This window comes from Acomys russatus, chromosome 13 (assembly GCF_903995435.1).
Source record: "Acomys russatus chromosome 13, mAcoRus1.1, whole genome shotgun sequence".
Classification (NCBI taxonomy): Eukaryota; Metazoa; Chordata; class Mammalia; order Rodentia; family Muridae; genus Acomys; species Acomys russatus.
Window position 1 is genome coordinate 66512183 of NC_067149.1, and position 13653 is coordinate 66525835.

At 42.3% G+C, this 13653-nt stretch overlaps 1 protein-coding gene across 12 annotated transcripts in view; it reads right to left on the minus strand.

Moving 5' to 3' along the window:
* The window catches only part of Sox5 (SRY-box transcription factor 5), a 775369-nt gene that overhangs the window by 275195 nt on the left and 486521 nt on the right, over positions 1 to 13653 (minus strand). For all 12 annotated transcript variants that reach the window (XM_051155573.1, XM_051155574.1, XM_051155579.1 and 9 more), the window contains one exon: positions 2530 to 2740. In XM_051155573.1, coding sequence (XP_051011530.1) covers positions 2530 to 2740 — 211 coding nt within the window. The remainder of the gene's footprint in view (positions 1 to 2529; positions 2741 to 13653) is intronic.

Consider the following 13653-nt stretch of genomic DNA (forward strand, 5'->3'; position numbering starts at 1 on the left):
GTGGGGTTATCGAAAGTTTGCTAAGTGCTTTAATGTCTGAAAATCTCCTTGGGAATTTAAAGATCAGTGATTGTGTGTATTATATTAATAGGTAAAAATCTAAATCCCTGGGAAACCAGGGCAAGGAGGAAAGTAACTCCCGAAGCATCACCTATGAAATCCTACAGCAAACGTCCCCCATCATGGTGGGCCGAGAAGCCTGCCTCAAGAACACAGCAATGGTCTCATTTCTGCTCTTCCCACTCTTAGTCAATAACCTACTAGAAGTCTTAACACATAAGAAGAAAGAAAAATACTAATATCTCTCCTGGGAGAGAAAATAAATGCAACTGTGAGTCTGTGAATGGAAGGCTTGTCCATGCAGACAATCTCAGAGTGAATAAAACTTCTAGAAAATTAAATCTAAGGCCATGGATTCCAAGGACAGCATACAGAAATTTTAAATTTTATCAGCCAACAGTTAAAAATTGAAATTAATAACAGTGTGATCCTTATTTACCTTTTCATTTCATATTGAAAGGTAATAAATAAGCATAATGCAGTAAAATGCTCCTGTTATGTATACGGAAACTGTGTAAGAGCCAAGATTTCAGTAAATGAGAAAAAAATTTCATTTGTGGATGAGAACAGTCATGCCTCCTTTATAATGTGGTCTACAGGCACAGTGCACTCTCAGACAAGTCAACACAAACCTTTGGATATATACAACCTGGCTTTCTAGTCTGTGGAGAAAGACAATGGGTTCAAGCTGACCCACAGCACCCTAAGGAAAAGGAGGAAGAAGAACACTCCCCAAATTCTGACTTCTTGTCAAGTAAGCTATGGTCTTTAAGATAGCACAGTATCAGGAAAAGCAAGTCTAATAATCTGATGGAACAGGGCACAGAGGAAAGAAAGAAACACACATTAGAAATGCTGTCACCTTTGCAAGGGAGCAAAGGATTCATTGGAAAAGGATCATCTTTCAGAAAATGGTGCTGGAACAACTAGACATGCTATGACAGTAAAGAATTAAAGGTTCCAGACAAAGAACCCAACCTTTAAAAAAATAATTCGAAAGGCTTTCCTCCAGATCTAAAGTACACAGTACAAAGTTATAAAGTTGTAGGAGGTCATAGAAGAAAAATATCTAGATTCTCCATGACTAACTACACAAATCAAAGGTACAATCCATGAATATAGGGACAACTTGAAAGCCATTAAAATTAAAATTTGTTTTGCAGAAGAAAATACTGACAATGAAAGTACCAATCACAGATGAGGAAAAATGGTTGTCAAATACATTTCTGATTCAAAACCAGAATCCAAAAATATATAAAGATCTCTCAAAATTAATCCATATCAAAATGACTCAATAATTGTACAAAAGCACTAAACATACACGTCTCCAAAGACACAATGTTGTAAAATAAATGTTTGGAGAGATCTAAACACTGACGGCCATCGGGGAACTGCAAGGCAAACCAAAAACGAGATAGGAATGCACAGCTATTTGAGTGAATAAAACCCCAAATACAACCCAAAGGCTGAGATGGATGAAAACAGCACAGACCTCCCTTTAGTGATGGCAGGAAAACAATGTAAACACCTTGCAGATAGGTTGGCAGTTTCTTAAAAAGCCAAGCAATACCTTCCCATACACTCAGCCCTGGTGCTCCTGGGGACTTGAAAATGTATTGGCTACACACACTATAAGTCAGACATGGCGTGTAGCCAACTATGTCTTCTCACCACTATGTTTGTTGGTTTGCTCACTTGGAAGTCACAGCTGAGGATGAGGGAGCCTTGCTCTTGTGTGCTGTGTGGCTTCTGAGCCCCAGGCTCAACCAGGGTTAAATTGGAGCACGTTAACATCTGGGTGTAGCCTTAGACAGATTAGCGAGTTTTTTGTTTCCTTTTCTTGGTTTGTTTTAAAGATAAACCCTTATATATAGGTATATCAAGTTCAGGCTGCTACCCATAAGTATGAAAAAGTTTTAAAGTTAGAACCCAAAACCAAAGAATTCTAAAAGTACAAAAAAGGCCTAAGTGGGCTACTTCTAAATAACTCTAATCACATTTTTATGGACTGTAGAAGGAGTGGGCCTAAGATCGAGGTGAGGATAAGATATATTGATGCATCAGGTTTACAAAATGTAACACAAGTCTAAAACAGTCCTTGAGGGGGAAATTTTTTACTAGAGATGTACAATGCAGGCTGCAGATACGTGACAAGTACGTGGATCTTCTGGGCGATGCTGTGGCATTCTATTCTTGATTCTTTAAGGTTCACTCAAGTATAACTTACTCGTGTTTAAAAATAAGGTTCACATTGCAACATGAATTTATGATTTGAAAAAAAAAACCCTTAGTATCTGTGATATAGGCAGAAAGAGAAAGGAAGAGAAAGAAAAAGATAAAAAGACAGAAACACAGAAAGAACCTTCGTAGCTCTAGGTTTCTATTTTGTTCAGTTTAAGAATCTAAACCAAACATCAAAACTACGTAAACCGGGAAGGCCACAGCAGAGTTTCCTTCCCCAGTCTTTACCTTCTGGCTCATTCTTGATCAGCTCTTCCATCTTCCTCTGCTTTAAGGTGTCCACCACATCCGCCAGGCTGCCCTTGCGCCGCTCAGGTGTCCCCAGGGCCGTGCTGGACACGGACTCGCCACTCTGTCGCCCACCTTCTTCTGCCTTCTGAGGTGAGGTAGATGAGTTGTACGGGGCTAATGAAGACATCACTTTATTGCCATCAACTTCCTGGAGGAGAAAGCAAAGACGGGGTGGGCAGTTTAAAATTCAGTCAGATTTCGTTGGGGGGGAGAAGGAAGGCCGTAGCTTATTCTGTAGACATAAAAATGTGGCATGTCACTCAGTGAGAGCAAGGAGCAAAGAAAAAAATATATATATATACTGTCTTAACTTTGCAAGCCAACTCAAGAATGAGACACTGACCACTTTACAGGCAAAGACAAAATAGGAGGTCCCTTGCCACAAAGGGAGGCAGCAGGTTTTTAAATGCAACGTTTAAATGTTGTCATAGTGTAGGCCTTCCGTCCTGGCTGTTGTTTAAAGGTCTCAGATGTTTGTATGAATATTAGGTGGAGCCGTCAACTGCCTTTAGCTGCCTGGTGACGTTGGAATTTTTAAGCAGATCATATATGCGTGTACCTTGCCTGGTGACGCTGGAATGTTTAAGCACATCATATATGCGTGCACTTTGCTTTCCTCTTCAGTAGGTATCTCCGCTTCATGGCTTCCTAAATGAAACTGGGTCTCTCTTGGTGCCCCAGCCCCTCTTAAGCTTTGCAAAAGCCTCACCACGCAGGAGACTTGTACAGTGGGCAGGAACATTGTGAGGAGACTGCTTCTGTTTCTGTGGAAGCTTTCCTGACTGGCTGGCTTGCTACTTGAAGCCTAATTTCTGCCCTTCCCCACATCTCACTGTAGCATCAAGCGCCTTTTTACGTGGTCCCCTCAATTTTGCTTCTTTGTGATCATCTGCCTGTGAGTGACTCCATTCTTCATTCTAAAACTTTGTAGTTTTGTACTCTCTTATCTTTCCTCTCCCAAATTTCAACCACACATTTGTGGCATCTGTGACATGCAGGGTGTATTTCATGTCACAGATAGTTCAGGCATCTTAAAGACGCATGAATCTGGCATGATAAACAATTTTCTTACTTGAAGGTTTTCTGGGGCCATCACTTATGTCTCTAGTCCTTTAAGTTTCCACAAAGCAAACTGTGTCCTCGGAGCTCTGTGAGTTTCACTCTGATATTTTTCGCATTTGTATGGCATGGAAGATCTTCTTTAAAAGATGCTCCAGTGCGAGCAAGTGGGATATATAAAATAACACACTATGCTTGTTGATGCCTTCATCATCTGATATCAGGCTCCAGAAATGAAACAAATAGCATTGATGTCTCAGAATCTTAAAAACTCAGGCTAATATTGGCTCTTTTAAAGTATACTGAGTTACTTAGCTAAAATCTTGTCATCTCAGTCCTTGGAAGTAGTTATCAACATAGTCATTATATGTTACTATGATTTTGGATTAACAGATGTTAGTGGGTACAGGGACATTAACTGTAGAAATGTCAGTTTGTGGGATGGGCTGTTGAGAAAACAATAGAAGAAAAGGAAGAGGAAGAGGGGAGGAGGACAAGGGAACGTGAGCTAAAGAAACCTAAATTACAATTTCTAAGCCCCAAATAGATTAATCCCAAGTGACTTCACTCATTCTGTATCATTACGGGATATGCCTCCGACGTGCTGGGTGAGTGTTCTGGACACACAATGTGTTTCTAATGCTATTGGATTTTGCATACAACTTACATTACTTAGACATTACAAGCCCTTGGAGGGAAATTGTATGCCCACTTTTGACTCTTTATTTAAAGCTATACCCAAACGTACACACACAGAGAAACAGCACCCAGGCTCAGCTCACTCGGAGTACTGAATACTTCACTCTGTGAGCTCCTAAGAGTGTTTCTCGTGAATGGCCCACAGTGTGCATCATCCACAACACAGAATGCAGCAAGAAGCATCTATATTCATTGTATATCAAAGAAGATTTTTCATCTCATTTCTACCCCTGGGTCAAATTAAACATATCTCAAGTGAGGCTTCACACAGAAAACATGTCTGTACCTGGTTCTCACATTAAACACAGACTGCTCTAGAAACAAGAACATGACAGCTGACTAAAGACACATGCTTTTCTGTGGCCAATCATCCTGAGAGAGGGTGGCTCCCACATCTGCATGCAGTCAGGTGTAGAAGATCAGAAATTACTCCCAAATGAAGGACCCCATTTATACACCTCCCACTTCCACACCTTACATACCAGAAGGAGCTATTTTTAAAAGGCTTAATTTGTATCTCAAGGATCCTAAATTCAGTTGCCATGGCAGGACAAACTTAAAGAAAATTTGTTAAGCGTCATTGCTATTTCACACAGAACTCAATCCTAAAGTCACTTCACCTGTCAGGTGACATTTTAGCTGACGCTGGCGCTGTTAATCCCTATCATGGGTGGTTACCAGTGGTTGCAGTGTGGAACTCCATTGTTCACTTGCATGGTGTCTGTCTTCCTGGGGAGAGCAGGCTCAGCCTGCAGTCAGAGGAGTCTTAGTGGTCCCCGTTTCTTCCTGAGATTGTTTTTGCTACACATGAAACACAGCTGTGACTTTCTCTTCACTCTGATGGCTGATGAAACTCAGTCAACTTACAGAAGCAGGAAAGGGCGAGAATATGTATCCAGTCCACTCTGAAAATCTGGGTGCAAGTGTCAAGATGTTACAGTCAGATGCACAGAACTGTGAGGTGTGCTGCAGCATCTGACGCCATCAGAGTGACCAAGCCTCTGAATGCATGTGCGGGTCTCTCCCCTGCGATCCTGGAGTTTATCCCGTTGTCTCCTTTGCAAGCAGGAGAATAAGAAATAGCATGTTCCACACACCCCCCTCAATTGAAATAGCCTTGGGAGAATAGGTTTTGTTTCACTTTTTCTAAAGATTACATTTCACTATAAATACTTGGAGGAAAATACCATGTCTCATATTTAAATGTTAATTTGGATAATGAGGAAGAGTTGTTTCATTTGAAAAAAAAAAAAAAAAGAACTGAACTAATGAAATCAACCAGCTCCAAACAGCACCTCATCCTTGGCATTTGATCTTAGAAGATGCATTATCTTCCTTAAGTTTTTGGTTCTATGCATGGAAATTAAATTCATTCATGGTAGTAACAAAGCATTATATTTATAGGCTGTTTATTAGACTATATAATAATAATTGGATAGCTTATGTCAAGCATTTTTAAAGAGTCTTATAGGCCTAAATTTAATCTTGATGGTAGGACTAATTGTTTTTCCAGTTAATAGAGAACTTAAGGGACTCAGACTCAGACTGAAGCCGGAACAACAGCTGGTGAGAGAACTTTCCAGGCTTCAGAATCTTCTGTTTAACCTTAACAATAGCATATTTTTTTTTCTTAAAAAATAAGATAACTGTTTAGAGATACATTATATGTGAGCAAGATAGGCTCTCTTCTTCCCAATAATTATGAAATGAAAATTTCCTTCTAATATGCTCACCTTTCGTAAGAGAAAAAAATGCTTTCAAATTAGTTAAAACAGTATATACCTGTAAATCATGTCCATCTTTCTATCCAATAAAATTTAAAATGACCTTTGACACTTAAACAATAGCATGAACTCAGCATGAATTTCTCCCCCAACTAATTGATGAGAGTCAACGTAATGAAAAGTTCATACTTTTAAAATGATCTACAAATGCTATCTGCCCTCTCTCTTCAGTAAACTGAACCTTCAGTCACAGGAAAAGCAACGGGGAAGGACCTGAATTAGGATTGATTAGAGTCTCACCAGCAACAGTTTACTAACTGTGCAGCCACAGAGCAGCAGTGCCCAGAGTTGGAAGAGGTTCTCTGCATGCCACGTCAAGCTAGCAATGGACAGGCCCATAAAACTCACCAACTAATACACAAACAAAACTTAGGAAACTATCTTAAGGCCTCCTTTGGCTGTATCCCATTGACAGTAAGACAGCAAGTGAAACAGCTAACTTACTGTGGTGATCCTCATAAAGTGATTTGCTTCTTCCCAAATGCACATCCTTGAACTGAAGATGGTGGCATACCTGGAAATGTTTGATAGAGTTCTGCCTGCCCTGCCCCTACATTCCTAACTCAGAGCATCTAGAAGGGGACTCAAAACATGAGATTCAAGAAGCTTCATGTCCACTCTACTTCAAGAACCTCCACGGTAGAATGATGCAAGAGTTAACACAAGAGGGTTAGTGCCAGGGACCAGTAGCTCCAGTGGGGGAAGAATCGGGTTATTAAGTGACAGAACCTAAATGGCACAGGAAGAGAGAGAAAAGGCAAAATGATCTTTGGGGAAATTGGTGGAAAAAGGGAGAGGCAAGGGTGAAACTGCCAGCACATGACACTTTTCCTGTCCTAAACGGTCATTTTGGCATCTAAGTGGTCACATGTATACTGATGGCTGATGTATGTCTCAGGATCCAAACTCAGGTCCCTACACATGTACAGTGAGCACTCTTCCCCTGAGCACTTGCCTCAGCCTGTCTACTGGTTCCACAATGACAAAAGAGGCTGCAGAGTGTGAGATTTAGCTGCTTTTGTCAAGGGTGCACCTTGGACATAGGTTGCACTTTGAATGTGACAAAATTTGCCTTAATTGATTAATATTATTATGATGTGAGGGTTAAAGAATGGTTATGTACGATAGCACCATCAACTTTACAAAATAGCTAAATCCTGGCAAAGGAAACTGAGCCTTAGAAAACAAGCTTTCTCGGCCAGCAAGATAGCACACCTGGTAAAGAATCTCGCACCAAACCTAAGGCCCCAAGTTCAACCCCAAAGATCCACATAGTGGAAGGAGGGGACTGATGCTCACAGCCATCTTGATGCCCAAGCACAGTAAATAAGTACACGTAATAAACTGTGTTTATAAACAGGGACTATTCTGGGTCACAGAGAGAGGTCATAACTGGAAAAGGCACTTGAGAGAACATCTTGGTTTCCATGCAGATGCTGAGGACAGGGTGCCTAACACGTCTTCTCCCTACATTCTCCTGCACAGTCACATTTGCTGGAAACCCAAAGATGTGCATTTGGCCACGACGTGTATGTTTTCATGTGCCCTCTGAACCTCTTAATAAGCAAAAGTGGCATTTAGAGAACTGCTAATACATTAACTAATAGAACCGGTAAAAACAAGCACACCTTGTGCTCTGATAGCCTCCCGTGTCTCAAGATCAAACATCTCGCAGACACACCTGAGACCTCTGTGGTCCCCCCCTCCCAGGCTCCAAGACCAACCATATGATGTTTCTCCGCCAAAAGTCCTCACAGTGAAGTACTTCCACTGACGTTCATCCTGCCAGGGAAGTTACTTAAGACAACGGGATCCTGAGGGCCTGCCACACCTCACACTTCTGGAAGAAGTCTCCAGAGCAGTTTTACTGGAACTCTTAGTAAACTGAGCGAAAACACTGTTCACATCCATGGGTCTGAAGGAAGAAATGTAGTTAAGAATTCATCATAATTTAGTCTGGGTGCCCGCATATGTAAAGTAGCTATGCAGGCAAAAGAGGGGCCATTCCTTACTATATTCCATGTAGAGTAGACACGTACTGAGGGATGCCAACCAGCCGGACATGCGATGGCCTTGTTTATAATTAGATACAATGTTCTGCGTTAAATAAAACATATTGGGAAAGCTTCCCACATGCCGTAAACCATTGCAGCATCAAAACAGTTTAACTCAGTAGGTAAACAGATGAAACCAGGGGTTACTGTTCAAGCTTAATTCGGGCTCCCTTTTCAGAAATGTTTTATGTTCTGTGTGTGTGTGTGTGTTTGTATAAATGTATGTCTGTATACACCCCATGTGTATAGTGTCATGGACAACACAGGGAGAAGTGAGAGTCCCTGGACCTGGAGGTTACAGATGGTTGTGAGCTGCCATGTGGGTGCTGGGAGCTGAATCCAGGTCCTCTGCAAGAGCAGTAGGTGCTTTGGACAACTGAGCTGTCTCTCCAAGCCCTCAGACTCCTCTGTGAACAAGTCCCTTGGCTAACAAGCTGAGGTATCTCCAGAGTCACTTTCTTTGTGATGTTGCTTTCTATTGTCAGCCTTACAGCCCTACCAGATTTAGGGTTAACCAGCAGACTAGGAAGCACAAAGGCTGCACTTGCTTGAGCTTGTCTCTCTCTGTCTCTCTCTCTGTCTCTGTTTCTCTCTGTCTCTGTCTCTGTCTCTCTTTGTCTCTGTCTCTGTCTCTCTTTGTCTCTGTCTCTGTCTCTCTGTTTCTGTCTTTCTCTGTCTCTGTCTCTCTGTCTCTGTCTGTCTCTCCCTCGCCCCTCTGTCTGCCTGTCTATCTCTCTCTTTCTCGTGTGTGTATGTGTGTGTGTGTGTGTGTGTGTGTGTGTGTGTGTGTGTGTGTGTGTTGGAGAGAGGTTATTATAGAAGATGCAATCCGAATGGAAGTGCCAACATCTAGTAGGCTGGGGTCCCACACGGCTTAGAGGTGGAACAAGAAGTCGAGAAGACCACCTCCTCTGTCTGCCTCTTGGCTCCTCCTGTCACAGGGTCTGAAGTCCTGAGTCAAGGGAAAGTCTTTCCCCCAGAGATGTGAGTTGGTTTTTCTTTTGTTTTGTTTTGTTTTGTTTTAGGTTTTGTTTTTGTTTTTTGTCATAACAAGAAGAAAAACCTAAAACATTATCTAAAATGGGATAATGAAAGATAATTAATCCATGTCTATACACACAGACACATATGTAATTGATGTTCAGAGCTTAAGAATAATGAAAATATGTATACGGTAAAAGATATTATTTTGGTTTTCTTTGAATTTTAATTTTTTAAATGATATTCGCTTGTTTATTTTGTGTAAGAAGCTCTGTGGAGGTCAGTAGGGGAGGCCAGTACCAAGATGTGTGTTTGGAGGCCAGACGACAATCTGTGGGACTCAGTTCCCTCCATTGTCCATGTGAGCTCCTCACCCACTGTTGCTACATCATATTTTCAATAATTCCTTTTGATCATTAAACGAGAATGTTTGGGTCTGGGGCGCCTCTGTGGTAGCATGATTGCCTCCTATGTGAGAGATCCTGGGTGAGTCCTGAAGTTCCTAAGTTTCATTGCAATTGCGGCTCATTAGGCAAAGCAGTGTGGTGAGTAATAATGTGTGGAGAAAATGTCACCAAATGATTCTGCTTCCACTGTTTGCTGGTTGTCTGATATGAGGAGAGTTCTCTGCTCTTTGCCCGTGTCTCAGGCATGATCCCCTCAGGAAGCTGAGGCAGGAGGATCCTCAGTCTGAAAACATCATGGGCTGTTTTCCTAAGGCTTGTCTCACTCAGCACAAGGTTTCTTTCCAGGGGACCCTGTGTGAATGGAACCCTGAAACTCTGCTTAGGAGGGGAGTAGTCTGCATGCTGCTGTACACATCACTGCACTTTTGTTTCAGATTTTTTAAAATATAAATTTATTTTTTCAGTTTATCCACTTTATATCCTGATCATAGGCCCTCCTCCCTCATCTCCTCCTAGTCCCACCCTCCCTCTCTTTTCTTCCTTATGCCCCTCCCCTAGTCCTCAGAGATGGGGAGCCCTCCTCCCCTACCAACTGACCCCAGCCTACCAAGTCTCATCAGGGCTGCCTGCATCCTTTTCCTCTGTTGCCTGGTAAGGCACCCAGCTAGGGGGAAGTTTTAGATCTCACACCTCCATGGTTCTTTACAAAGTGATACGTGATGAAAACGATCAAAAGAACAATGCTCAGCTACCACTAATCATGAAAGAAAACTTCTAAAAACCAAATGCTTGAGAAAACCTCAAGAGGAATGCATTCTTTCTCATGAGTCCACAATGTCAACTAGTTGGCATGTTGTATTTAGAAATTTCTGACATTTTTTTCCCTCTGTGAGGTAGGCACACCAGGATACCCCTTCTTCATGGGTGTTTTAGGAACTCTCACATATTAATCCTGAGATTCCTCTGACCAGTTAGTAGAAAGCCCCAAGAGTAACATGAACACGGACAAGGACAAGGACGGAAACGCACTGCGTTTCTAGTCTTGTCAGTCACATGACTAGAACTCGTCAAAAGGGCATTGACCTCAGAAGATCAGGCCAACTCTAGAGCCTACAGTCAGTTTATTCTCACACCATTAAAAGCACTCTAGCCTCCCATTGAAAAGTATTGATAACCTATTTTTCCTAAGGCACTGAATCAGAATGCAATTCCAAGCCGATGTAGCACCATGGCTTTGAGAAGAGACTTGATCACATAAAAGCCTCAAGGCCTCGCAGTTCAGTTTACATAGCATGCTGAAACAAGGCACAGTCTGTATTCACACAATTGACCTCACAGATAAACCCTGCATTGGTCCTGTAAAGCCTAACGCTCTGCATCCATGTTAGCAGGCATATCAGAACCAGCCTGTAGCAGGAGCCATCACCAACAAACACACATCTGCTCAGAGAAGCATTAGATTTCCAGGGACAAAATGGTCTCTACATGGTTCTATGGGCAAGATCTTCTTATTTTAGTGTTGAAAGCCTGGAGTGTATTGTTTGGCAGGGAAGAAAAATCAAAATTGTTTGAACTGTGAAGATGTTTTCCTAAAACATACGAAATCTAATGTTTCAGCGGCCGCGACTCCCCTTTCTGGAGTTAGTGATGGCTGTTATGAAGGGTTCTGTGGACTATAACGTTTTATAACTCTCAGAGAAATTCCATGACGACTGCGTGATTCCTATTTCACGTGTGAGGAAATGAGGGTTTCTAGAAGTTATTACTTTAAAAGTGGTGGATGGAAATGGAAAAGCAGAAAATTAAACCCAAGACCCAACTCTACAGCCCATGTTGGCGATCCCTTGGCTATGTTGTCTTCCCCAGCAAACTCAGCTGCTGTGACGTGTGCCAAAGGTATAAGAAAAGAAAGCCGGAATTCTCTCTCGTCGCCATTAATGATTTTAGAGACATTGAAATATACACGAAGCAATTCGTAACCATAACAACTGCTAAGTGCTGATTTGTACAGCAGCAACCTAGCGCGGGGAAATAGGGAAGTTTACAGAAGGAAGAACATTGGGATTTAAAGCGATATGGCAAGCTCTCTGTCACAGCACCAGGTATACTACTCTGAAATTGCTTATTTAATATTCTCTTTATACCGTGAGTGTGGGAACATCTCAGATTAGTCACCATGTATCTTCCTTTAGTGTTCAATAAGTACAAATTGAGTTAATTACGAATTTATTAAATTTCCATGCACGGAGCTCTTCGGTCTTATGAGAAATAAGTACAAAGGTCTTCTGGTCTAAACTTGTAAGAACTGGATAGAAGAAAATGCACAGGCCTGCTTGAGAGGCATAAGCATGGGATCTCACAGTTTATGTCTATTGTAATGAAGGAGGACCAAGGCGAGTCGGACTGCTTACATACAATGGCCGTTTCGTGAAGGATCACAAAAGACAAGCAGCGGGTTTAGCAGGTACCTAGCAGGGATGGAGGACTCTTGGAAGGGGCTCTGTGGAAGCAGTATCCTGGGAAGATTGGCAGCCCTGGAGAGGAGAGTGATGCTGGCAGAAGGGGGAGTGCCATCCCTCTTGTATGGGAAACTGGTCCCATTACCTGTAAGTGACCATAAAGGCCTTCCACCAGACTGTGGCACTGAGTGTGGGAAGCGGGCTAGGACACAGAAGTTACGCTCGCTGTGAGGTTCTTGCAAGCCACATACAACAGCTGAATCGTTTTTGCTCACAGCCCACTGCACACTGCCTTTCCATCTTCATCCACTCCACACACTGGCCAGGGATACACACTTCTGGGGGCACAATGATGGGACTGTGCTACACGGAACAAAATGTGTCCAGACACATGCCGGCAGGGGTGTCCGGCACGTTACCCATGCAGGGTGCAGGTGCAGGGTGAGGCATTCGTAATGAGTGGTTCCATTGGGAGAGCATACACATGCGTGTACTTGTGACTTTTCACATACATTTTATTTTTGCCATGAAACAGGCAAAACAACTTATTGTTTAAACCTTCAAGTCCTAGAGAGAATTTGAAGAAAGTCATGACAGGGGGTTGATAAGTTGAAAATAGACCGTACTGAGTGATAACAGTGGCTCTTGCTTGTGGGGAAGAAATCAGGATTATGGTCTTGGCACAGAGCATGGGGAGTAACGTGACTCCCAGAATAGAGCTGATATGTCTGGAAAAGCTGGCTTTTGTTTTGAGAGCAGTTTGCTTGCTTTGTTTTGTGTTTTTGTCTCCTTGAGTCAGGGCCTCATGCAAAACCCAGGTTGGCCTCAAACTTGCCATGTGTAGGATCTGGCCTTGAACTCCTGGCCCTCCTGATCCTGCAGTTCTGACATGACAGACACAAGTTCCAGCATCCAGAGTTTGGCTGCTGTTGTTCTCTGAGAAAGGCTCCCATATAACCCATACCCTAGGTTAGACTTGAACTCACCATGTAGCCCAGGCTGGTTGACACTTATAAGTGACCCTTCTGCCTCAGTTGTAAGTCCTGAAGGTACCATGCCAGACATAAGGTAGTCTTAGTAAATACGTTTTACTAAAGTGATTCATTAATGGAACATTAGCTCTGACTTCTGACCCTTGTAGTACAGGATTGAAACACCAGTTGATCTCCTCCCAAGGACTCAGGTAGTGACTAGAAGATGAGGAGGTAAAAGGTGACACTGTATCCAGGGTGACATGATAAAGATAAAGAAAGAAGGGACGTGAAATGCAGGAGCCATTTTCTGTCAGGGAAGAGGAGGGGACCCCTCTCCATTCACGAGCCATTATAAAATGTGGTGTGTGTGTGTGTGTGTGTGTGTGTGTGTGTGTGTGTGTGTGTGCATGTGTGTGTGCATATAAGTGTGTGTCATATATGTGAAGTCTTTGCAAAGAAAAATGTATACATAAAAAGAGTGCATACCTATAGGTTAAGCAAAGCTAAGAGAAAAATGGAAAAATAAGAAGGCTATATAATAAAACAGAAGAGTAAAAAACTTCAGTTACTCTTCAAAACAGGAAGGAAAAAAAAAGATAAGAAGACAGCATGGTAGAAATGCAGAAGCCCAAGTTGCAACTTCC